This window comes from Panthera leo, chromosome C2 (assembly GCF_018350215.1).
Source record: "Panthera leo isolate Ple1 chromosome C2, P.leo_Ple1_pat1.1, whole genome shotgun sequence".
In the NCBI taxonomy this organism is placed as follows: Eukaryota; Metazoa; Chordata; class Mammalia; order Carnivora; family Felidae; genus Panthera; species Panthera leo.
Window position 1 is genome coordinate 150183033 of NC_056687.1, and position 24705 is coordinate 150207737.

At 47.0% G+C, this 24705-nt stretch overlaps 1 protein-coding gene across 1 annotated transcript in view; it reads right to left on the minus strand.

Moving 5' to 3' along the window:
- Positions 1-2141: 2141 nt before the first annotated feature.
- Positions 2142-24705, minus strand: part of ENTPD3 (ectonucleoside triphosphate diphosphohydrolase 3) — a 38308-nt gene continuing 15744 nt past the window's right edge. Inside the window, exons 5-11 of the mRNA XM_042955957.1 lie at positions 18279-18429; positions 15529-15688; positions 14307-14540; positions 7537-7809; positions 7252-7362; positions 5708-5845; positions 2142-3467 (exon numbers count right to left, since the gene is read on the minus strand). Of these exons, the coding sequence (XP_042811891.1) occupies positions 3231-3467; positions 5708-5845; positions 7252-7362; positions 7537-7809; positions 14307-14540; positions 15529-15688; positions 18279-18429 (1304 nt within the window). The 3' untranslated portion in view covers positions 2142-3230. The remainder of the gene's footprint in view (positions 3468-5707; positions 5846-7251; positions 7363-7536; positions 7810-14306; positions 14541-15528; positions 15689-18278; positions 18430-24705) is intronic.

Sequence of the window (24705 nt, forward strand, 5' to 3'; positions counted from 1 at the left end):
ATGTTGCACTACAGCATTCTAAAGTCAGACTCCTATCTGCCATGTGACGCTGCCTTTCCCTGTGACAGGAAATGTGGCAGAAATAATGGGTTTTAGACTCAACCAGACCAGAATCTCAACTCAGTCTCCACCTCCCAAAACACTTACTAGCTGCGTGATGTTGGATGTTATTTTACCTCTGAGCCCATGCCTTTCCTACGTGGTTATTCTAAAGAGTAGACACAATTTGTGATACCTAATCACTTTCAAATACATTTGGGGGCCCTTGGGTGGCTCAGTCGGTTAAGCGTCCGACTTCGGCTCAGGTCATGATCTCGCGGTCCGTGAGTTCGAGCCCCGCGTCGGGCTCTGTGCTGACAGCTCAGAGCCTGGAGCCTGTTTCAGATTCTTTGTCTCCCTCTCTCTCTCTGCCCCTCCCCTGCTCACGCTCTGTCTGTCTCTGAGAAATGAATAAACCTTTAAAAAATTTTTTTAAAAAGTACATTTGAAATTTTCACTTGTTTTGGTTGGAGTCTTGGGGCCTGGGTTCTGCAGTATTAATTTTCTATTGCTGTGTCACGAATTTCCATAAACATAGTAGCCTCAAGCCACACCTATGTATTACCTCCCGGTTCCATAAGTCAAAAGTCCCCTGGGTTCTCCTTTTAGGGCCCTCAAAAGGCTGAAATCGACGTGTCAATCTGGTGGAACTCTTAACCGGAAGTTCTGGGGAAATATCTAATTTCTAATGCTATCTATCTAATTTCTATCTAATATCTAAAACTTCCAAGTCTATGCAGTTGCCGGTGGAACAGTTACTTGGAGTTGTAGGCCTGAGGCCCCTGCTTTCCTGCAGGCTGTCAGCCAAGGGTTGCTGTTAGTTTCCAGAGGCTGCTCTCGGGTTCTCTCACACCTGACCTCCTCTGTCTTCATGTCAGCAACAGCACATCAAATCCTTCTCGTGCTTTGAATCTCTCTGACTTCTGGAGCAAATCCCCTGCCTTTAAAGAGTTCATGTGAGGAGAAAACGCCTACCTGGATAATCTCTCCGTTTTTAGGTTAACTGATTAGTGATTACATCTGCAAATCCCTTTGCCAGGTAATGACGTAATCTCCGGAGTACCACCAGAGGGCAAGGTGATGGGGGCCATGTGAGGCTTCTGCTTACCACAGTTCTTACTAGATAGGTTGTTACCTGTACTGCAGATTTCATGATGGTCCATCTGGTAAGAATTCTTTGATGCATGTCAGAAAGCCCAAAACACCTCATCAGCGTGTTCCAAAGCCAGAAACATTGTTCTCGTGAAACCTTGGCCCTCTTCCCTGCACAGACATACCTGTTTTTTTCTTGCAAAATCTTGGTGATTTGGATGCTATTTTCATCTGATATCTCTAAACTTTATTGTCCACCCTTCACTCGTTTATGGAAATGACATCAATCAACAAATATGTTGAGTATAGTACATCCTTGGCACGTATCTAAATCTAAGCTCACGCCTGGCAAGGTGTTAGGCCCATCGTAAGTGGTTTTTGGATGTGTGTTGAATGAAGGAGGGAGTGATAAAGGGTGGGATTTGCCGTTCCGTAGCCTACTGTCTATTTTAGAAATAAGCCATGTGCACACATAAGATCAAGAATATAAACATTCACCTAACTAGTTTTTAAAAGGTGATCCAGGAGATAGATCACGTGTGTGTGTGTGTGTGTGTGTGTGTGTGTGTGTGTGTGTGTAGAGAAAGCTTTGTGAAAGAAGCAGAGCTAGAATTAGGCCTTGAGAAATATGCATTATTTGGACAGTTGGGGAGATGAACCACAGGCCAGGTGGGGCAAAGGTGGGGCACAGGCAAAGGCGCACTTTAGGAAGGGAGCAGCCATTCTGGGTAGGCGTCAAGAACTGAGTGACGGGTTCTAACTTCCCCACTTTTGAGTGTCAAATAAGGTACAGAAACGTGTGACTCAAATATCTCAAGGAGCCAACGGCTTTTATCAAAGGGAAGCACTTTGACTTCTCGCGAATGAAGGTGACATTAAGGCATAATCTTCTTAGCTCAGGAAAGTCTATTCTTAAGCAAATTTTCCTCACTTTAAGAACTTCCTCTCATAAATGCCACCTTGGGTCCTTAGGAGAACACAAAATCCTGTTTGCAAGGTCACACACACGCTGCCAATAAAGAGTCCTTTATTCCACATGCAGCTAACAAACAACAATCTGGAATAACGTTGGTTTTCAGTTTGTAGCCACTCACTGGATTCTTTCTCATCCTCTATCGGAAGGAGATGTCCCTGCGGTCTCCTCTCCTTTCCCCAAAGTGAAGAAGGACGAGGCTATCGCACAGAGGCCTGCCATCCAGGAAGGCGGTAAGCAAGGGGATCTTGGGACAGCGGCAAGTGCCCGTGCCGGAATGGCGTATTGGAGCATACACACCATGACCCAGTGAGAAAACAGCCCGAAGCGAAAGCCTAGCAAAGGCAAAAAGATCTGGAACATGGTAGCCTCGCTAGGAGTAAATGTTTTATAGGAGGACACAGCAACGTGAAGGGGAGGTGAGAATGAAGACACACACGGGCTGCAATCTACCAACCGGAGCCCTGAATGGGACTCCCCCTGCGGTATCCTGGGAGACCTTCCGTGCGTCTCTGTCCTTTGGGTTCTGCCTGAATGACAGGGCCTGGCCATGGCCACTGTCCTCGGGGGAATGGAGTCTTCTCCCCCAGATGCTATTATGCTAGTAGACTGAGGGAGCTCAATGCTTATGGGATTGCTACGTTTTAGTTAAGAATCAACTGGAGGAAACCACAAAGCGTGTGAAATGCTATATGGTCAAATATCTATCTGTGTCAAATGCTTCATGGGTGCCTGCCAGCTTCCAAACTTGCCGGGAGGAATATGGCGTTTCTGTGGAAGGAGAAATGCAAACTGAGCCCTGAGGTCAATTCTTCAACATTAAACTGTCATAGTCTCAATTCACTGTTCCTCTAGGGCACTTGGAATAAAGAGCCTGACTTTGATGGCCTGTCTCTCCTCTGTTCCCCAGTAGGTCAACAAGTGTGTGGTAGGGTCTTTGGAGGAATAAACAGTTGAGAGACTCCCCAAGAGGTGCTTTGGCATAAATTAGTTATCGGAGAGGCACGTAACCTAGGTATTTGACTTGAGTCGCATCTCCCGAAGATGGACATTTCGCCCGCGTTGTCTGTTGCTACCCAGGCTGGTTCCGGGCAGCCCTCAGGCTCCAGGAGCTGCTTCAAGAGGCTCACTCAGAATCCACTGTGTGGTTGAAGGCATGCTGGGAGCGCCTCTGCTTCCCGGATGAAGCGCACAGGTACACGAGGAACGCCAGACACAGCAAGGCCACTGCCGTGAAGAAGGCGAGGGTGCCCACAAAGGCAGGTGGGTCCATGGGCAGGCGGATCAGGGGGCTTTCGGCTGGGATCTGGTTGGTCAGGCTAAGCATGTAGCCCAAAGACCAGGCTATGCTGCTGTTCCCCACCTGTATGATAGAAAGATGGCTTCGTTCTCAGGACGAGGCTCGAGGCAGAAGTTACACACATACACCACTGTCATCCTCGTGAACCGCCCACCCGAAGCTGTGGCCTAGGGTCAAGGGACTTGCCCAAGTTCAGACACTGCAGAGACTGGGCTAGAACGCAGGTCACTGAGACCACAAAGGCTCAGGGCCCTACCCTCTCTGCACCGTGGAGAAAAGCCGTCAGCATCCTCCCAGCCTCGTCACAGCCAAGTGGAATGTCAGCACAGTTAATAACAGCAAGAGTTTTTCTACTGTTGGGTCCACAAGTGTCTGTGGCTAAAGAAAGAGGGTAATGAGCAGCTTACATAAATCTAGAACCAGTTTCTAAGCCCAGGGGGTCAGTTTAAACAAGCAGCACAGACTCTGGCCATTTCTTACGTTAGTTCCATCAGTTTTCATTTCCATGTCTTCAGGCTGTTTTATTAGATACAAAAAAAGTCTAGAATTTACAGTCTTCAGAATGGACTCTGTATCATTATGTTGGAATCCTCTGTATCTTGAATGATCCTCTTAAAGACTATTTGGTCAGATATTACAGAGCTCCACTGAAATTTGAAACAGTCAGTTCCACCCCTTTTCTTGGGGTAGTGTTTGCCTGATAGTTAAAGAAAACTTTTTAACTTTGAATCTTTCCATGTCCTTATGCTTAACGCCTAAGGGTTTTTCTTACAAACAACATATGCTTGATTTTTAAAAATCTGATCTGACAATATCTGTCTTTTCACCGGTAGGTTTAGTCCATTTATAATTATTTTGGTTATTGATATATTTGGACTTCCGTCTAATGTCTTAGTTTTAAATTTTCAATCAGTGCTATTTTCCTATATTTATTTTTTCCATTCTTGCCTTAAAAATGTTATATATCTAAAGGCCTCCTTTACAAGATGAGCATTTTAGGCCACTGTTATGACCCCTTACCCTGCTCCCTTCACACTGGATATTAGCTATACTTGAATTTTGGGTTGTTATGGATGGTTTCTTCTCTTTTACTCTTCTTTGATGTAAGTTTTCTTTTTTTAAAAAAACTTCAAGGCACCATTTCACTTATTCTGACTGCCTATATTTTTATAACATCCTCCTGGATTTATTTCTCTCCGTATTTATTTCCTCCACAAATATTTTGGATGTCTTTGTGTGGCAAATCTTTAAGTCTTTTTTATGCCTTTACATTTGAATGCTAATTTAACTATATATAAACTTCTTTATGAATAAAGGAAAGGGACTTGAAAGCTGGGATTCTGTATCCATCCAAACTGGTATTCAAGAGGAAGTCACTTTCCGTTCTCTTAATGTACTTTCCTGCTAATTAGATTCATTACAGGCAAAGCTTAGAGAGTGCATGCCATCAACAGTCCCTGTGTCTCCAGACAGCCTCATCTTTTGTGGGATGACTCAATTTTATTTATGTAAAAGTAGACAATCACAGGCCTCATGCTGGATATTGATTGGTTTATCCTAATTATCGCTAAAGCTAATATTGAACATACTGGCTTCAGGCTTTATATCAGCTATTCCTGAAATGAGAATATTTTCCCCAAACCTGAACATAGTGCTGCGTGGACATGTCAGCAAGGCTGAGTCCTGCCTGGAAACAAGGCCCGGAGGGTGACAGACCGAACAGTCACCTGGTAGCAGCTATGACTGCAGCTTCAGACCGTCCCTGGACACTTGACGTACATACGGTGACTTCAGGCACATTCCAAGAGAAATTCTTACTTACTGCTGCTATGAATCCCTAATACCCTCCGTTACCCTGACATCTGGGTAGAATGGAGAGCAGTTAGTTACTATCCTCTTTAAAAATTACTGTTATGTTTAAAGTTTCTTTTCAGTATGAAAGGTCTAATCCTTAACATATTTATTTATACGCTCGCCAAACATTTAAGTAAACACTTTCTAGGTTCTCAGTCCCGTGCTGAATGGTAGGAGTATGAAAAGAATGAAACAAGTCCTGCGCTCGCGGAGCTCAGGGTCCGTGGGCACCTGGCCTCTGACCGCTGCCTCGTCTGGAAGGGTCTCCAGCGACACCTCCTCTGAGTTCTCCACTGTCGTTTCTTTGGTCACGAGGGACCGAAGTCTCCTCAGCTTCCCTTCAGCAAACTGAAATCACCACTCCCCCTGTAAAGTCTACATTTCTTTCGCACGTCTACACACAAACCTTTTGAGAGCAAGGGGAAGAAACAACCCGTGCCTTGACTTACTTCTTTTTTAAAATATATTTGGGGCCAGGTCTCCTCCGTGAATCTGTATCCATTCACCAGCAAGTGGTAGATATAGTGGGCGGAGAAGCAGTAGGAGCGGGCATATACCTCGTCAAACCTGGGCAGCAGCAGCGGGAGCTGAAAAGGAGGTTCCAAACAGATGAGGCAGGCGTGCTTGGAAAATGCATGCTCCAGAACACCGCGTTTTATTTAAAAAAAAAAAAAAAATTTTTAACGTTTATTTATTTTTGAGACAGAGAGAGACACAGCATGAACAGGGGAGGGGCAGAGAGAGAGGGAGACACAGAATCGGAAGCAGGCTCCAGGCTCTGAGCCATCAGCACAGAGCCCGACGCGGGGCTCGAACTCGCGGACCGCGAGATCGTGACCTGAGCTGAAGTCGGACGCTTAACCGACTGAGCCACCCAGGCGCCCCGAACACCGCGTTTTAAAGAACCTCACCACCTAGAACTTCATAAGACAATCACCACGAAATAATCGAATTGTATCATATCGTACAGCATCACGCGATAACCATCTCTAAGTTTACCGAGTGCTGCGTCTGTTACCGCACGCTGTTCTCACCATCGTGTCTGTGGCTGGAACGTTAATCCACAATGCAGGTGTGAGGTGGGTTCCCTTATTACCCCATTTTATGGATGTGGGGAAGGTAGAATGGCATGAAATCCAAATTCGGAACACACACGTGCTCACAAATGGAACATACTCGGATCTACTCCATGTTTTGTACTGGTGTTGCCCTTTTCTCTTTATTTTATTTGTTAATTAATTAACTAATTAATTAATGTATTTATTTTAATTAAAAAAGATTTTTTTTAACGTTTATTTATTTTTGAGAGACAGAGCATGAATGCGGGAGGGGCAGAGAGAGAGGGAGACCCAGAATCGGAAGCAGGCTCCAGGCTCCGAGCCATCAGCCCAGAGCCCGACGCGGGGCTTGAACTCACAGACTGTGAGATCGTGACCTGAGCCGAAGTCGGACGCTCAACCGACTGAGCCACCCAGGCGCCCCTATTTTATTTGTTAATTAATTAATTAATGTATTTATTTTAATTTAAAAAGATTTTTTTTAACGTTTATTTATTTTTGAGAGACAGAGCATGAATGCGGGAGGGGCAGAGAGAGAGGGAGACCCAGAATCGGAAGCAGGCTCCAGGCTCTGAGCCGTCAGCACAGAGCCCGACGCGGGGCTTGAACTCACTATCAGTGAGATCATGACCTGAACTGAAGTCGGACACTCAACCGACTGAGCCACCCGGGCGCCCCTCTCTTTCCTTTTTTTTAATGTTTATTTATTTATTTTTGAGAGAGAGACTGAGCGAGTAGGGGAGGGACAGAGAGGGGGGATAGGCAATCTGAAGCAGGCTCTGCGGAGCTGGAGAATCTGTGCTGTCAGCAGCAGAGCCTGACGCAGGGCTCGAACTCGTGAACCGTGGGATCATGACCTGAGCCAAAACCCAGAGTCTGGCACTTAACCGACGGAGCCACCCGGGCACCCTGCCCCTTTCTCTCTAAATACTGACCTGGCTCCAGCTCTCTGAGCAGAAATCCCAGCTGCTTGAGTTGAAGGCACTGAGGGAGAAGCTCCCTGAGAGATTGAAAGCGCTGGCTGTGTAGTAGAACCCTGCAAATGCCTGGAAGGATGTAACACAGAAGGAAGTTAGTTCTCAGAATGGGACACACCATGGAGCTTTCAGGCTAGGGGAATAAGAGAGGGGGAAGCAGGTCAACAGAAGAGAAACAGAAAGGTGAGAAGTAAATACTCACTGGGGGGAAAAAGGACGCTTTTGGGCGGGTTTTGCTCTTACCACAAATGTCCCTTTAACTTTTGGCTGATAGACCCCATCAAAGGAACAGGCTTCCTGGTCACGGCAAGCTGTGAAGTCAAACAGGGAAGCCACCTTTTCCCTACACAGCGATGGGTCCCCAGTTCCTCCAAAAGTGATGATGTCGTCAGGGTTGTAACTGACAGGCCTCAGGTCTGCTGTGCACAGGCTGTCAAATATGTAGCTCCCGGTGAAGGTGGTGAGATAATTCCGAGGGTAGCAGGGGTTGATGAGATTGGTTTTGGTGGGAGAATCCTGCAGGTACAAGAGTGAGGTGTCAGAAACCACTTTTTGGCGGGGGGTGGGGGATGGTGGGGGCAAGTGTTCCCCTCTTGCAAATTCTCACTATTGTTACCCTCCAGTGCCAAGAGAGAAATGGATGAAAACATGCCATTCTGGGTCAGCCCGTGCCTGAAGGCAACTCCCAGGTTGCCTCCATACGTCCAGTGGGGGTGGGTGAACAGTTAGCCCTGCACCAGCCACCACGCTGGGCTCTCACTCACGTTACCGGACCCACGCCCCACGACAGTCCTGTGAAGCAGGTTTTAGGAAATCCATTTTGAGGAGAACACAAGACATGTTGAGATTAATTGATCATTTGGAACAGAATATTATCTATCCACCGACAAAATGACCCAGAAGTTTGCAAATAAGTATATTGTGAAAATGAGGGCTCCCTCCCCACCATGTCTAGCCACGAGATCCCCTCCTTAGAAGTAACCACTCTTGCCAGTTTTCGTGATTTCCTACCGGAGATTTTGTGTATACTTCTTGTACGCATACACAAATATCTTTTCTTCTCCTCCCTCTTCCTTCTTCTAAAAACTATAAATGGTAGTACTCTATACACAGTTACACCCTTTGCTGTTCTTACTGAAAAACGTATCTTCAGATCTTTCCGTTCACTGTACATATAGAATGGCCTCTTCTTTTTAGTAGCTGCATAGCCCTCCGCTGTACAAATTAACTACAATTTGTTTAAGGTATCTCCTCTATGTGAACATTTAGATGGTTTCCGATCATTCTGCCATTATAAACAACGCTGCAACAAATATCCTTAGTCATAAAAATCTTTGATCCACTTGTAATTTATTCGGCATAAAGACTGTTGTAGAGACCTGACTTTACTTTTTCCAAATGACTATCCAGTATTTTACTTACTGGTGAAAAATGCTCCGTTTTATCTTATGCTAAATTCCAAAATGTGTAGGGTTCTATTTATGGACTCTCTTTTCTAAGGAATTGTATTTGAACTTTGCCCAATTTCAAAACCACTCATTTTGACTCAGTCACATTTTGGCTTCAGGCAATGTTTATTCCAACTCCTTTAATTTACTGATGAGGAAATTGAGGCACGTATCAAGGTAATGCAATCATTTAACAAAGGTCAGCGACAGGACTTCACACAAAATCCTACAGAAGTCCAACACTCATCCAGTATAACTCTAATGAGTGTCCTCCAGAAAGATCTTACTATGACTGAATCTGTGAAGGCAGCAAATAGGTTCCTCTCTGCTTCAATGGTATGAAAAAAAATCCATGGTTTCCAAAAATTGTTATGTGTAATTTGTAACATGTCGCACCAGGGTCACCCTGTGGTGGAAATACTATTTTAAAGGGAAAAAGAAAAGAAAAGAAACTAATACCCGGTTATTTAATTTCCCCCTCCAAATCTGACATGCTTTTAAGATACTTAAAATAAAATACATTATTTCTGGCGTGGCCTGGACAAGAAGCAAGATATAAATTGTTTCTGGCTTGGAACATACAAGCAGCTCAGGAAAGATGATTTCTGTGCTCTTTTTGGAGTTCGAATTATTTGTTATGCCTTCTTTAAATATAATTTGCCAATGGGCCAAGCTGTTCAGGCCCTCAACATGGAACAAATCTCGCCTGAACTTAGTATTTGCAGGACATTGGCACTAAAGGGTCAACCATTAGGCTTGAGAGCAAAAAAGGCCACTGGAAAACTATAGCATAACTTGATCTTAGGGTAAATCCTATGAAAAGTGGAAAAACAGTGATAGGAACTATTCTTAATATTGATAGAAACTATTAAAAAACACATAGGAAACTAATTTAAAAGGAAGGTACAGGACCCATAATGAAAACGATAAGTTTTACTGAAGGATGCAAACCAAGAACTAAATAATTGGAACAATATTTTGTAATTCTACACAGAAATTCCTAATATCATTAATAAGCCAGTATTTTACCAAACTAATTTGCAGTCAATGCAACTGCAATCATAATCTCAATGAAAAAAAAGTTCCTCTTTGTTGCCACTTTAAACGATTTTGAAGCTTAAAATAAATGTCTGAGGGGCGCCTGGGTGGCTCAGTTGGTTGGGTGGCCGACTTCGGCTCAGGTCATGATCTCGCGGTCCGTGAGTTCGAGCCCCGCGTCAGGCGCTGGGCTGATGGCTCAGAGCCTGGAGACTGCTTCCGATTCTGTGTCTCCCTCTCTCTCTGCCCCTTCCCCATTCATGCTCTGTCTCTCTCTGTCTCAAAAATAAATAAACATTAAAAAAAAAATTAAAAAAATAAAATAAAATAAATGTCTGAGAGTAGAAAAACAAACTTTTGCAACTAGAATAACATGATACTGGCTCAAGAATGGAAAAACGGGTGACTATAATAGGGAGTTCAGAAGCAGATCCTCATTATCCAAAGACTTATTAATGGAATGGCTCAGGATCCCTAAAATTCTCAGGTTGCAAAAGGTCATCACAACATTGTTGGTGGGAATCTGGATGGTTTTGTGTTGGAAGAGTGCCTATTTATCCACTTATATGAGAAATATACCTATCCTTTGATTTTATCCTCTGGAAGTAAAGTCAGTAGTTCCTAAGGTTACGTGCACAAGAAGGTTTACGGTGTTATTGTGGCTGCAGCAAAACAGGGCATAGCCTGTTGTCCATCAGGATCGGAATGGTTGACAAATTGTGAAATCTTAAAGGATCAAGAAAACCAGTTAGATATTGATCTGGAAAGTCTAGAATAACAATGTATCAAGCTGTGAACAGTGAAGACATTAGGTGACCAGCATTGGAAAGTCATTTTGACTTCAATGCGTTTTTTGCATGCTTTGACAGTTTCACAATAAAAATGCACTTTCTTTTATAAGCAAATGACCTATCTCGTTTTTCTTTTTAAATAATGGTGCCTGGAATATTATGCGTCCATAAAAATAGTAAGTTCAGAGGCTACTGAGCAACACAGGCGATTGTTCATGATATATTGTTAGGTAAAAGAAAAAGCTGGAGGGGCGCCTGGTGGCTCAGTCGGTTAAGCGTCTGACCCGATTTCGGCCCAGGTCATGATCTCATGGTTTGTGAGATCAAGCCCCGTGTCGGGCTCTGTGCTGACAGTGTGGAGCCTGCTTGGGATTCTCTCTCCCTCTCTGCCCCTCCCTGCTCATGCTCTCTCTCTCTCTCTCTCTCTCAAAATAAATACATAAACGTTAGAAAAAAAGAAAAGGCTAGATATAAAACTATATATAGCATATGAAGCCAAATTTGTAAATATACGTATTCGTGCATGAAAAAAAAAAACTGGAAGAAAATGCAACAGTATGTTTATGGTGGTTAATTCTAGGGTTCTTTGGTTTTATTATTTATATTTTTGTGTGTCTGTGTCTGCATTTTCTAATTTTTTTTTCACTGAACATGTTTTACTTTAAAATAGAAGAGGGGCTCCTGGGTGGCTCAGTCAGTTAAGCGGCCGACTTCGGCTCAGGTCACGATCTCGCGGTCCGAGAGTTCGAGCCCCACGTCGGGCTCTGTGCTGGCAGCTCGGAGCCTGGAGCCTGTTTCAGATTCTGCGTCTCCCTCTCTCTGACCCTCCCCCGTTCATGCTGTGTCTCTCTCTGTCTCAAAAATAAATAAACGTTAAAAAAATTGTTTTTTAAAAACAGAAGAAAACGTCTTAAAGAGGGGAAGAAAGAAAGCGAATGCGCATCCTTAGCATCTACAAATGCTGTCACCCTGGGGCCACTGGAGGCTTGTTCATATGACAACAGGCTGCAAAGTAGGGCTCCGGGTACCATCCACACCAGACTGGGACACATGAGGAAACCAGATCCAGACCTGGTGGAATTTACTCAGCCAGTGTTCATGATGTAATAATCTTTGTGAACCTTCTAGGCCGGGGCTTGGCAACATGTATTTGGCACATGGAAGTACTGGCCAGGCAGGTCGGGACGTGCATTTGTGGGTGATCGTCAGCGCACTTGGATCCTTTCCCTCACCTGAGTCAGAGGGCTTTGCGGGCAGAGCCACCTTCTCAGGCATCCGGAGCCTACCAGGCAAGTTGGAGAGCTGCCCCTGTCCCTCTGAACGGACTGTCCACATTAGAGGGTGGGATCGCCCACCTCTGCCCCCAGGCCAGGCTCACGCCTTGAGACCTACGTTCTCAAACCCAAGTGAGACCTCAGACAGGTGGAGTATTGGCTTCTCTGCTGTAGGTTCTTGGATACGTGGATAATCATTCTTTTTTAAAATTTTTTTATTGTTTATTTTTGAGAGGACGGGAGGGACGGGGGGGGGGGGGGTGGGTGGAGAGAATCCCAAGCAGGCTCTGCACTGTCAGCACAGAGCTGGACGGACATGGGGCTCGATCTCACAAACCATGAGATCATGACCTAAGCCAAAATCAAGAGTCAGATGCTTAACTGCCTGAGCCACCCGGGTACCCCGACATAGATAATTAATTTTTAATGTTTATTTATTTTTGAGAAAGAGAGAATGAGCAGGGGGAGGGGCAGAGAGAGAAGGAGACACAGAATCCGAAGCAGGCTCCACGCTCTGAGCTGTCGGCATGGAACCCGATGCAGGGCTCGAACCCACGAGCAGCGAGATCATGACCTGAGCCGAAGTGGGACGTTCAACCGACTGAGCCACCCAGGCGCCCCAATAATCACTCTTTAATAAACTTTGTAAAAATAAACACATGCACACATTTTCCTCAGGGCCAGTCGAATTTAAGAGGTTAGCTTCTCTGACCTTCACTCTCTCTGGGAAAAGGATGATTTCACCTGCCCCCTCTCCTGTTTCGAGTTCAGAGGAGCCCCCTGCCCTCTGCCCCCACTAGGGTCACAACTGGAGGGAGAGGCATTAAGCATTGCCAGAAATAAAAGGAGATGGAGAGAAGAGGTGTTTCCAGAGTTTCTCTCCTGGACAGAAGAGCATGTTGGCTGAAGTACGTTAGCAAGCGATCAGGGATGAGTAGAGGTCATGGAGACCTTGCTAGGGAGGATCGATCCGGTTCCCTGTGGGGCTCCCTTTGGCCAAGTGGGGGTGGTGTGAGTCTGGGGTGGGCACTGGGTGTCCCGAGCCCCAAGGGCTGCCTGCAGGGTCCCCCGCTCTGTCCTCCCCAGGCAGTGTGCAGCCTCTCCCGACAAGGCCTGTCACACTCATGTGCACCGGGGCTCCAGCCTTTCCTGCGAGGCTCAAAGTTTTGGGGAGCGGCCGGATCCGGAGGTGAATTCTCACGCACATCCCTGCATGACTACTCAGTAAATGCAGGGGTCTGAAGATGTCCGTTTTGCCGATGGCACTTTGCTGAGCCAGCCCATTGTTCCCTCAGGCTAGTGGCTGGGGGCGGGGCGGGCACTGCTTCCTTCCTCAGCTGCCCAAGTAGGCGGGAGGGGTGGGGATTAACCAAGGGTGCTGTGTCCACTATGTTCACAGGCTGACCCAGCCCTTGTCCCCTGCCCCTGGGTCTCACCAGAAGCCAGGATCTGTGGCCTCTGGCTGGCCTCATGCCCCTCTAGGTGGTCAAAGTCCCTTTCTTTCATTTTCATTTTCCCTGCTCAGCCATGCATGGTTGAGACTGATGTCCCCCGAGCACTGGAATTTGGGGTCTAGGGTATCCCTGGAGTCAGTGCTGACTGATACACACACCACACTAACACTGAGTTTATATTAACGACAACCTCGGGGCGCCTGGGTGGCTCCGTCGGTTGGGCGTCCGACTTCGGCTCAGGTCATGATCTCACCATCCGTGGGTTCGAGCCCCGCGTCGGGCTCTGTGCTGACCGCTCGGAGCCTGGAGCCTGCTTCGGATTCTGTGTCTCCCTCTCTCTCTTCCCCTCCCCCGCTCAAGCTCTGTCTCTGTCTCTCTCAAAAAAATAAACATTAAAGAAATAATAATTATATATTAATGACAAGCTTCCAGTTGATGCCTGAAGAAGCCGTCTGGGCCAAGGGACAGTTACCGTGTCAATTACTGACCAATGTGATGGCATTCGGTTACTCCGAAATCCCACCATACAAAGGGCATCAAACCTACCTAATATAGGCCCATCTAAAAGGAGGCCGCACCCGGGGAGGGCTCAGTCCTCTCCCCTGTCAGCAAGTATTTCTCTTGGGACCACTTTCATTATCTTGTCAGCACTCGGGGGAGTCACAAGATTCTCAGGTTTATTTAGCTGTTGGTTTAAAGCCGCTTGTGTCCGCAAAGGGATCCCAGGTCTTGAATCGTTTGCCAAACATCTGGTACCCTGTAATTTCCCTAGACTTTGGACGCAAATACACTGGAAGTGGTCAGTACAACGCAGGGAGCGGGCGAGCAAGCTTGGACCCCCGTGAGTGAACTGGCAAACTGGTCTCGTTTCCGATCCCATCAGAAGATGGATGGGCAGACCCCAGAAGGCGCCCTCCCCTCCAGACCCCCAAAGGAACGCCTGCTGCCCGCCCCTCCCCTTCCCCTCCACCCGCCCTCCCCACCCCCCCACCCCCCCGGCTCAGGTACCTGAAGAAGTATGGCCAGAAACCTCTTCTCAGCCTCATTGCGGCCGTAGCACTGGAAGCTATGTGTGTAGAGCGAGTACACATAGCCGTAGAGGGACACTTTCATGATATGGCTGCTGTTCAGCCCCACCTTGTCTCCGGCCGCGAAGGATATTTGGGTAGAGGCACCGCCTAAATCCAGGGCACCTGTGGTCTCCACTCCATTTGGATGCACCCACATATGCCACAGGTTCTTCTGCACGGTGGGGAAAGGAAACAAGAGAAAAGGCCAGAGGCACCATCTCTGTTTGCCCGGGACTCTCCACCCAAGGCCCAGCTCTTTTTGCTAAGAAGTCTGACATGAGCATCTGGAGGCCAAAACGCTCTTTTATTTCAAGGGTGGCGAACTCAAATGCTTCCAGGGGCTAGACAGGCAACATGAACGAACGAGGTAGGTTAGGTGGGGACGACAGGGAAGGTTAGGTGGGGGACTGTGGCAAACTGGGGACCGCACGAGCCACGTTCTGTTCCGGTCTAGCCACACTCTTCCGGTTGGTTATTGCCTACGTGAGCCCACTGGGACCAGTGCTTCCAGCTTTTGCGGGTTGTGGGGGTCAGGGAAAGCTAGAAATGTGCATTTGTATATGACATTTCTTCGTGTGTGTGTGTGTGTGTGTGAGTGTGACGTTTCTAAAATATGAACTGTTGGCAATTAACTAAAATTTAAGAATATATTTGAGGGGGAACAAGATAGGTGTTGGGCTGGATAAGGCTCATGTCCTCTGTAACACGGTGATTGTCCCTGGGGGTCAGCTTTCCTTTGCACAAGGGGCAGGGCAGGGTAAGGGACCCGGGGACACAGGATGGTTTGGGAAGCAGACTGCCTGAGGGCTCTGGAAGTTCCAGAGGGCTGTGGAGCTTCTTAGAAGAGTCATTCTCCAGCTACCCTTCAAAAAACCCATAGCCTTTAGATTTAGATCCCCCCACCTCCAATTTCTTATCGGCTAGTAAAGTGATGATATTCCCTCTCCCCTGTGCATTTGGTCCTATTTACGATGCAGTTTTTGCCCCAGCTCTATGTGTATTTTCTTAGCTATTGTCTCATCGTTGTTTCCTCAATGCAGTAGATGATAGGGATGACACAGGACAGATGCCCCTGTCAGCATGCACCTCTGCTTAAGTGACCACCCACAGGGGACGGGATAGATAGCAAAATTAAAAACCATGCATTTGTTTTCACACACCTCCAGGAAATTTCCCATTAAATAGTTGGCTGTAATCCATCCATATATCCCTTCCTCTTGCCCAGAAATGATTTGAGCACCCCTAAAATCAAAGGGCTGGGACTTGAAGTAGTTTTGGATGCTGGCAAGGACTTCATTAGCTGCTGTTTCATTTTGTAACCTATGCAAGGCACAGAACACAAAAGGCTGAGTGCCTGGACAAGAGAGTCTTCAAATAATGTCACTCAGGTGAAAAGGCAAACCTCCCCACCCCTCTGCTGGCAGGGATGATTTTCCAGATGTGTGCAAAACTGGCAACGTTTCGCAAGTCAAAACCTCCCAGGCAACCAAGGAAGATGCCCTTGTTACCTGTCACACCGCCAAGCAGACAGCTTTACGTAAAAACACCCCTTGTTCTCTCCTCCCCTACCTGTTCCTGTCTCGTTCGCTAGCAACCAGCTGGTCAAAAGGGCCTTCTGCTTAATCACCATTGCTCTGTCTCAGATCAGCACAGGAAAGGGGGTTGGTGAAGGCATAGGGGTGGCATAAGGAATCCGCCGGGGGCATCATATAGAGGAGCCCTCATCAGGCCAGAAGGAAGGGGGATCTTTAGGAGGAGGGGGGAAAGAAAGAGGGTTAGGCGTTCAGCAGTCTCTGCTTTGCTCTCAGGGAAGGCTTCATCATGAGGGTATATAACGGCTATCATGGCCGTCATTGGATTGGAATCCATCAGTGCGCTGACCCACGGGAAAGTGGAAACATAGTATTCTAATATCACCCATGACGGGGCATTATACTATTGTTCATTGGCTGCCATTTTACCTTATGGAAGCACATTCACTTGGGAGGGTACCTCCCCTTTCATCACGGGGTTAAGAAAACCGGGGCACTGGCTCACTATTGGCTCAAGGAGGAGAAAGAGCCATGCCACAAGCTGAGGTCCATTCTAATTCAGCCACAAGTGATCACTGTTTGGAAAATAATCCAAGAATCTTCCTAGTTTTATCAGTTCCCCTCCCAGAGGATTCTCATTAAATGCTTTTTTTTTTTTTTTTTAATAGTCGACTTTTCTCTCAATGGAAACATCAGCTAGATCCTCAGAAGGAATGGATTACCATCAGAAAGTTTTACAAGGAGGAGTTAATATTTAATTTATTCAAATGGGACATTCACTGTTTTCCCAAGTGGCGAACTTCCTATTCCACGGTTTTTGTCAGGGCCTGTAAGTCACAGAGTCTTCTAATTATTCCTCACTGAGAGGAGTGGGAGAAAAAGCAACTAAGAGAAAGTCGGATGCTTTGTTTCCATAAAAAAGGAAAAGGCAGAAGGAAGGCATTTCTGTATCATTTCTTTCAGGTAAACGCAATCATTTTGAAACACCCTGCAGATTCCAAGCGGGGCAAAGACATGCAACTTTCTCCCACGTTCTGTTCGGTCAACGAGGATAGAGGGATAGAAACAAGGAGAGGAAAACCTCAAGGAACAGGCCCAATCCAACCGAGTGATTTCTTTTAATCATCATGTTAAAGTGGCCCTGTTTGTTTGTTTCGGTGTATCTTCTTTATGCCCACACATACAATTTTATGTTACTGGCACCACAGACAAAGTGGCTTTGAAGCAATATGAGGGTCATCTTTGGGGGATAAAGCCTTATTTTCAAAGTTCAGAGCAGGCTTTACCCTGGGTAGATTTAAGTTTGATTAAAAAAAAAAAAAAAAAAAACTATCTTTCTTGGGGCGCCTGGGTGGCTCAGTCGCTTGAGTGTCTGGGTCTTAATTTCGGCTCAGGTCATGATCTCAAGGTTCGTGAGTCTGAGTCCCACATCAGGCTCTGTGCTGACCATGCAGAGCCTACTTGAGATCCTCTGTCTCCCTCTCTCTCTGCCTTTCCCCTGTGAGCTCTCTCTCTCTCTCTCTCTCTCTCTCTCAAAAATAAATAGACATTAAAGAAAAAGAAATATATTCTCTTAAAAAATAAAAATAAAAACTATTTTTCCTTTATTTCAAGGTCAAGGAGCTACAATAATGGGGGAAAAAAAGAGAGATCGAAAGGGCACTTGAACACAGTGCAACTGGGCTAAAAGTCATGGCTACAAATCTAGAAGGAACTGCTAAATTGAATGAAATGAGCTGTTTGTTTCCTGATAGCTGCAAAGGCTTTGCCTGAGGTGAAGGGCAGAAATTCCACTGATTTTTTTAGAGGGAGGAGAGGGGCAGAGAATCCTAAGCAGACTCCACATCAGTGTGGAGCCTGACACGGGGCTCGATCTCACAACCGTGAGATCGTGAGCGGAGCTGAAATCAAGAGTCGGACGCTGAACTGACTGAACCACCCAGGCGCCCCAGTGAAAAACCACTCTTGTAAAGCAGATTGCAGCGAGATCGTGTACGTGAGTAGACGCCACGTAACTGTGGGTCGCACTCAGGGTGGCTGCTAGCACACCAGGGTCAGAAGACCAGGCATCCAAAACAGTTTTTACTTTTCTAAAAAACTAGAGGTATACCCCATGGGATTTCACGTCACCTGCCTTTTTTTTCCCCAGAGTTCTTGGGAAAATCACCAAGGTGGAGGGAATCCATTTTAGAGCAGTTTCTTTCTGGGTATTAAAATAAAGACTAAAAGCGTCCCAACTTTTAAAGGCTAAATTTATGGCAGAATATGGGCTTCTTTCTTTCGGATCTGTCCCCAGGCAGAGAGTTACATTCTTGGCAAGGCTCCACACATTCTTGATTTCGGTCAGATGGGCTCCGTGGGGCCACCCCAGCCCTTACCTCAGCAAGCGCATCCCCGCCGTGGCCCCCAGGTAAATGCGGGTGGATCTATGGAGGTGGGCTGGAATCTGCCCCTGGACTTTTTGCATGCAGTCCTCAAAGGCTTTGGGCACATCTTGGGGGTGTTTCCCATAGCTGGAGATCCCAGAGCCTGAGGAGCAAGCAGTCAGCACTTCTTAGCATTCCCAGGAACCAACAAGAGCAACACAACTTCGAAATAAACACCAAATCGGCTTTGGGAATCAGTGGGCTCGAGTGGGGGGATGTGCTGAGTCCCGTGTGGTCACACTGAAGTGTCAACTCCCCAAATACGGAAGGAAGGAATTACAAAAGCGAAAAAATGAAACAGGAGCCGCTTAAGAAAAAGGTCTCATTACGGAAATTTCAAACATCAATAAAAGTAGGGAAGAAGGTATAATGGACCCCCTTGTGCCCACCTCCCAGCTCTCACAATGATCACCTCTGGTGTCGTCCGTCTCTCCCTACAGAGCGAACTGCAGAGATGGTATTATTTCATTCTTTTTTTTTTTTTTAATTTTTTTTTAACGTTTATTTATTCTTGAGACAGAGAGAGACACAGCATGAACGGGGGAGGGGCAGAGAGAGAGGGAGACACAGAATCGGAAGCAGGCTCCAGGCTCTGAGCCATCAGCCCAGAGCCCGACGCGGGGCTCGAACCCGCGGACCGCGAGATCGTGACCTGAGCCGAAGTCGGACGCCTAACCGACTGAGCCACCCAGGCGCCCCAATTTAAAAAATTTTTAATGTGTATTTGTTTTTGAGGGAGAGACAGAGCATGAGTGGGGGAGGGACAGAGAGAGAGGGAGACACAGAATCTGAACCAGGGTCCAGGCTCTGAGCCGTCAGCTGTCAAACTCGGGAACAGAGAGATCATGACCTGAGCCAATGTCAGATGCTCAACTGACTGAGCTACCCAGGCGCCCCTAAAGATTTCATTTTTAAGTGATCTCTACATACAACGCAGGGCTCGAACCTACAACTCCAAGATCAAGAGTCACATGCTCCACTGACTGAGCCAGCCAGGTGCTCTAGTAAATTCACTTCTTCACAGAACTTCCACCCAATGGGTTTTGAGACACAGTAAAAGGTGGGACAGGAAAAATGAAACAAAAATTCAAATCTATTCCATGCGTGCAAACATAGAGGGGAAAAAAGGAATCTTGTCATGATTTATCTTCAGGAAACGTTGTGGCATAACTATATGTGATTTAAGATGTTATCCTAAACATTAAATATGAAAGAGTACCAAAAAGTCCACGTTTATCAATGTCGACAAGAAATAACACAGCTAGAGAGACCTATAACTCAAACAAACCCATGACAGGGTTCCTCGGCTTGGTCAGAAATCTCCATGAAGCTGAAATGAACGATCACAGAAAGAATTGAAAGTAGAGTTAGGCAAGAATTCTTTTAAAGCAGCGTGAGCCCCTGCCTGCTACTACGCCTGTAGAAATGAACAGAACCAAATTCTAGTTAAGGTGCCCGTTTTCTCCTTTTCCCTCCCTCTCTCCCTCCCCCCACCTCTCTCTTTTTCTCTCCCAGTTTGTTTGAATTAGAGTCCAAATAAATTCCATCCATTCCAGTTGGCTTGTGTGTCTCTTGAGTCTCTCTTTTTTAAAAGATTATTTATTTATTTTGAGAGAGAGAGAGAGAGAGAGAGAGCGTGCACTCATGCACAAGTGGAGGAGGGGAAGAGAGAGAGAGAGGGAGAGAGAGAGAGAGAATCCCAAGCAGGCTCTGCACAGCCAGGGCACAGCCCCATGCAGGGCTCAAACCCATGAACCCCGAGATCATGACCTGAGCCGCAATCAGACGCTTAACCGACCGAGCCGCCCAAGGTGCCCGGGCTCTACTTTCAAAATACCTCTTAGATCTGAGCACTTCCTCCCCTCCCTCCCCAGCACTGTTCTAGATCAGTTTCTGTACGTTGCCACTACCCCCGTTTGGGGCCGGACAGTTCTTTGCTGTGGGGCCGTCCTGCGCACTGCGCAATGTTTAGCCGCATCCCTGGCCACCACTAGATGCCAGAAGTATCCCCAACCCCCGTGGGGACAACCAAAAATGTCCCCAGACATTGTTAAATGTTCTCTGGGGAGCAAACTCGCCCCACGCTGACAAGTACAGTCTCCGCCAGACCACCATCACGTCATAACTTCATGACATCATAACTTCATGACATCATAATAGCCCTGGTGACCCTGCTTCCGGTCACAGCCTCTGACTCCATGTTCTACATCCAGAATGCTCCGTGAAACGTAGAGGTCATATCCATGTTAGTCCCCTGACCAGAATCTCCTAGTGGCCTCCCAGGATACTCTGAGGAAGCCGCATCTGAGCGCAAGTCAGACGCCTCACTGCAGCTCAGGGCCTCCACGAGCTGGCCTTGGCCGAAGTTCTGGCCTCATCTCTCACCTTTCGTCCTCTTATTCATCCTGCCCCAGCCACACTGGCCCCTCTGCCTTTCCTAGAAAATGCCGAGCGTCTTCCACCCCTGGCCTTCTCCCTTGTCGGGCCCTCTGTTGAGCACATTCTTCCCTCAAAAATGTGTACGGCTTACACTCTTGCACTTTGCCTCTGCGTAACTGTCCCCTCCTTTGTCCTTCCCTGATGATCTTGTCAAAAACAGCAAGACCGCTCTCTGTCCGCCTACCTTGCTGCTTTCTCCGTACAGCACTTCTCCCTGATGTGTTTCATACCCATTTATTTCTGATCTATTGCCTCGATTCGAATGCAAGTTCCACAACAGCACAGACTGTATATTTTATTTACCTATTTATTTATCTTTTATTTTTAATTTATTGTTATCTATTTTTTTTAAGTTTTTATGTTTATTTTTGAGAGACAGAGAGTGCGTGAGCAGGGGAGGGGGAGAGAAAGGGAGACACAGAATCGGAAGCAGGCTCCAGGCTCTGAGCTGTCAGCACAGAACCCGACGCGGGGCGTGAACTCATGAACGGTGAGATCATGACTTGAGCCGAAGTTGGATGCTTAACCGACTGAGCCGCCCAGGCGCCCCTATTTTTTATTTACTTTTAAATAAGCTCTGTGCCCAACGTGGGGCTTGAACTCATGACCCCAAGATCAAGAGTCAGATGCTCCACCGACTGAGCCAGCCCGGTGCCCCTGTATATTTCAGTTTGGAATCCCCAGTGTCAAGAACAGTTACCAGCAAACAGTTGGCACTCAATACATATTTATGAAATAAATGAATCAATCAATCAGTCAATGAGATTTTCAAACCAGTATGAAACTCTATACTAAGGGGATCATGCAGTTCAATCTGGATCGGCCAGAGCTGGTCTCTGGAAAGGGACTGGTTAGGAACCTTGCTGGAATGTCAAAACTTGGGGTATCTGAGCATGTCACCTGAGACCTATTTGCATAAGGTCCCATAAGCCTCCTAGAGGGAAGACGGGATTGGGCTCATGGCCTCATGGGCTCATGGGATCCTGGGATTCACAACCCTAAGAAAGGAGGGTTGGAACTGCTATTCCAGTCTGGAGAAAGGCGGCTGGACAGATGACACAAAACTTACTCGAGGATATGTACCCAAGCAAAGGATGCTTTCAAACCTGTAATAGCCAGGTCCCCAAAGCAACTCCTTAAGGCATTTCAATGGAGGAGATGGCTACACTTAGGCCCCAGTAGAGTTCAAGCACTGGTTTAAAGGGAACACGTGAATGTCCTTTGTGGGAGGAGATAGCAGCAGGCTTGAGAACCGCACACCGCGAAAGACAGGAGGGGCGTGTAGGGGACCGGTGCCCTCCAGGGAATGGCTTTACGACAAGCAGCCAGAGCTTCAGACACCAGCATGGGGACCAGCAGCTAAGGCAGCACCCGGTGAACTCAGGAAAACAGCGGCAAGTGAGGAGTGATGATACGCACCAGGTCCCTCCTCGCCCACAAGAAAGAAATCTCCAAGAGCCTGGGTATCCGGGAAACACTGCAGGGCAAGCAAGCGTTCACCACCCCCTCAGACTGGCCAAGGCAGGGGAGCCCTGGGAAATTTGCAACTGGGAAACCAGAAACCCAAATTATCCTTGGAGAAGCCACGTGTCTTCAAGGCGATGGCACTTGCCAAACTTCAACTCTGTATTTTGCGATTTAGTTTGTGGTCTTCTGGTCATTTGGAGTATATATATGGATCCCCGAGGCTACTACGATCAAAGGGAAGACTCATTTATGGATACGGTGTGGGCTCCATGACCCTGCCCCTCCCCTAAATCACATCCTGGGTGGCCAAGGGCCCCTCCCATGAAGGTCACATCTCCCCCTACAGCCAGAAGATCATCAGGACTGACTTGGCTGAATTGCTCTCCGGGTCTAAAGACAGATCTGGGACAGACTAACTTCGTGGCAAGAATATCCAGGAGCTCTAAACCGTGCCATGAATAATAACAGCTAACACTTACTAAGTGCTTACCACGTGCCACACATTTGCTACCTGCTTTGCACATATCACGTCATTGAATCTTCAAATGATTCCCCGGGGATGGGCATTACTATTCTCATGCTTCGTATTTTAGAGATGAAGAGGTCAAAACTCAGAGAGGTCAGAAACATCCCAGAACTCACACGGGAGGGATGAGGTGAAGTCTTAACGACTACCCTACACGACCCTCTCTTTTCTGGAAGTGGCTGGTCTCACCTTTCAAAATGAACATCCGGCTGCCCTCTTTCACGCTTGAAGGGGAGGAGATGGCTCAGAAGTGAGGACAGCAGAGAGGGGATCTCTGGCTGAGCTCCGAGCAAGGCCGTGGCCACCCGTGTCTTGTGGATAACAACGCAATCAGTACTCAGAAAACATCCGAGTGCCCCGTTGTGAGAGAGGCCAGGCAGACGCCCCTTCAAATAAAGGCTTAGGGTCTCCGCTGTCAGCTCCTTCATGGTTTGCCTTAGCTGCAGACAGCTGCCTGGCTCAACGTCTTGCTCTTCCCAGGATGCCGCCATCCGACAACTGAGGGCAACGGGGGTGTCGCAGCCCAGCCAATTTGGGCCATGCAAGATAACTGATCGCCCGGAGCTCCGTCAGGCCCACGTGGCAGTACGACTTCTCTTTCTGGCCAGTCCTCCTCCTTCCCCCTTCCCCCCACAGGTATGGATCTCTCACAATTACCTTGCATCCCAAACTCTGTCTCAATATCCGCTCATCGACAACCTAACCTGGACACCTAGGTACCGGGGTAGGTGAGCTCCTGGCTGCCCTCCATTGAAAGGCAGATGATCAGAATTCACCCTGTTATTCAAAGATCTCTGTTAGTCTCCCTGTGGGAAAGGCTAATTCTGCTTCCCAGCTTTTTCAATGCCATGACCCCCAGAGATGATTATCTTTGGGCAGATCATGGAGGCAAATGAAGGAGGCTGCTTGGGGCCGGGGGAACCGGTCCAGGGTCTCTAACCTGTTGTCCGTGGGCTGAGGGTATACCTCAGTAACACATTCAGGATGTGTTAACATCCTGGTCAGGAAGCTCCAGGCCAAGTCAGAGATCATGATGCTCTGAAGAGGGTGGTTTTTAGAAAGGCACACACATAAAGGATGGATCACTGGGTTCTACTCCTGAAACCAATACTACACTGTGTTTGAATTTAAATACATAATTTATTTAAACAATAAGTTATTTAAATAAATACATTTAAGAGAATAAAAAGGCACACACAGACACACACTCACTAACTGGGGTTGGTTATGTGTACCAAAGACTTAATTGTGGGGTACTTGAGTGGCTCAGTCGGTTAAGTGTCTGACTCTGGGTTTCAGCTCAAGTCATGATCTCACGGTTTGTGGGTTCGAGCCCCACACTGGGCTCTGCACTGACAGTGTGGAGCCTGCTCAGGTTTCTCTGTCTCCCTCTCTCCCTGCCCCTCCCCCCACTCGTTCTCTCTTTCTCCCCCCCCTTCTCAAAAATAAATAAACCTTAAATGTAAAAGACAAGATTACAAAACTTTCACTGAAGGATATCTTTATGATCTCAGGCTAAAGGATTTCTTAAATACACAAGAGCAAAACCATAAAAGAGAAGACTGATAATTGTGCCTACATAGAAAGAACTTCTATTCACCAAAAGACACAATGAAGAGACTTAAAAAGACAAATCACTAGCTGTGAGGAAATATGAGAACAACATAATAATAATGCTAGCTGGCACTCATATTCACAATATGTATAAAGAACTCCGGGGGTGCCTGGGTGGCTCAGTCGGTTAAGTGACCGACTTTAGCTCAGGTCATGGTCTTACAGTTCATGCCTTCGAGCCCCACAGTGGGCTCATGCTGACTGCTCAGAGCCTGGATCCTGCTTCAGATTCTGTGTCTCCCTCTCTCTACGCCCCTCCCCCACTCACGCTCTGTCTCTCTCAAAATAAATAAACCTTAAAAAAAAAAAAAAAGAACCCCAATGAGTAATGAG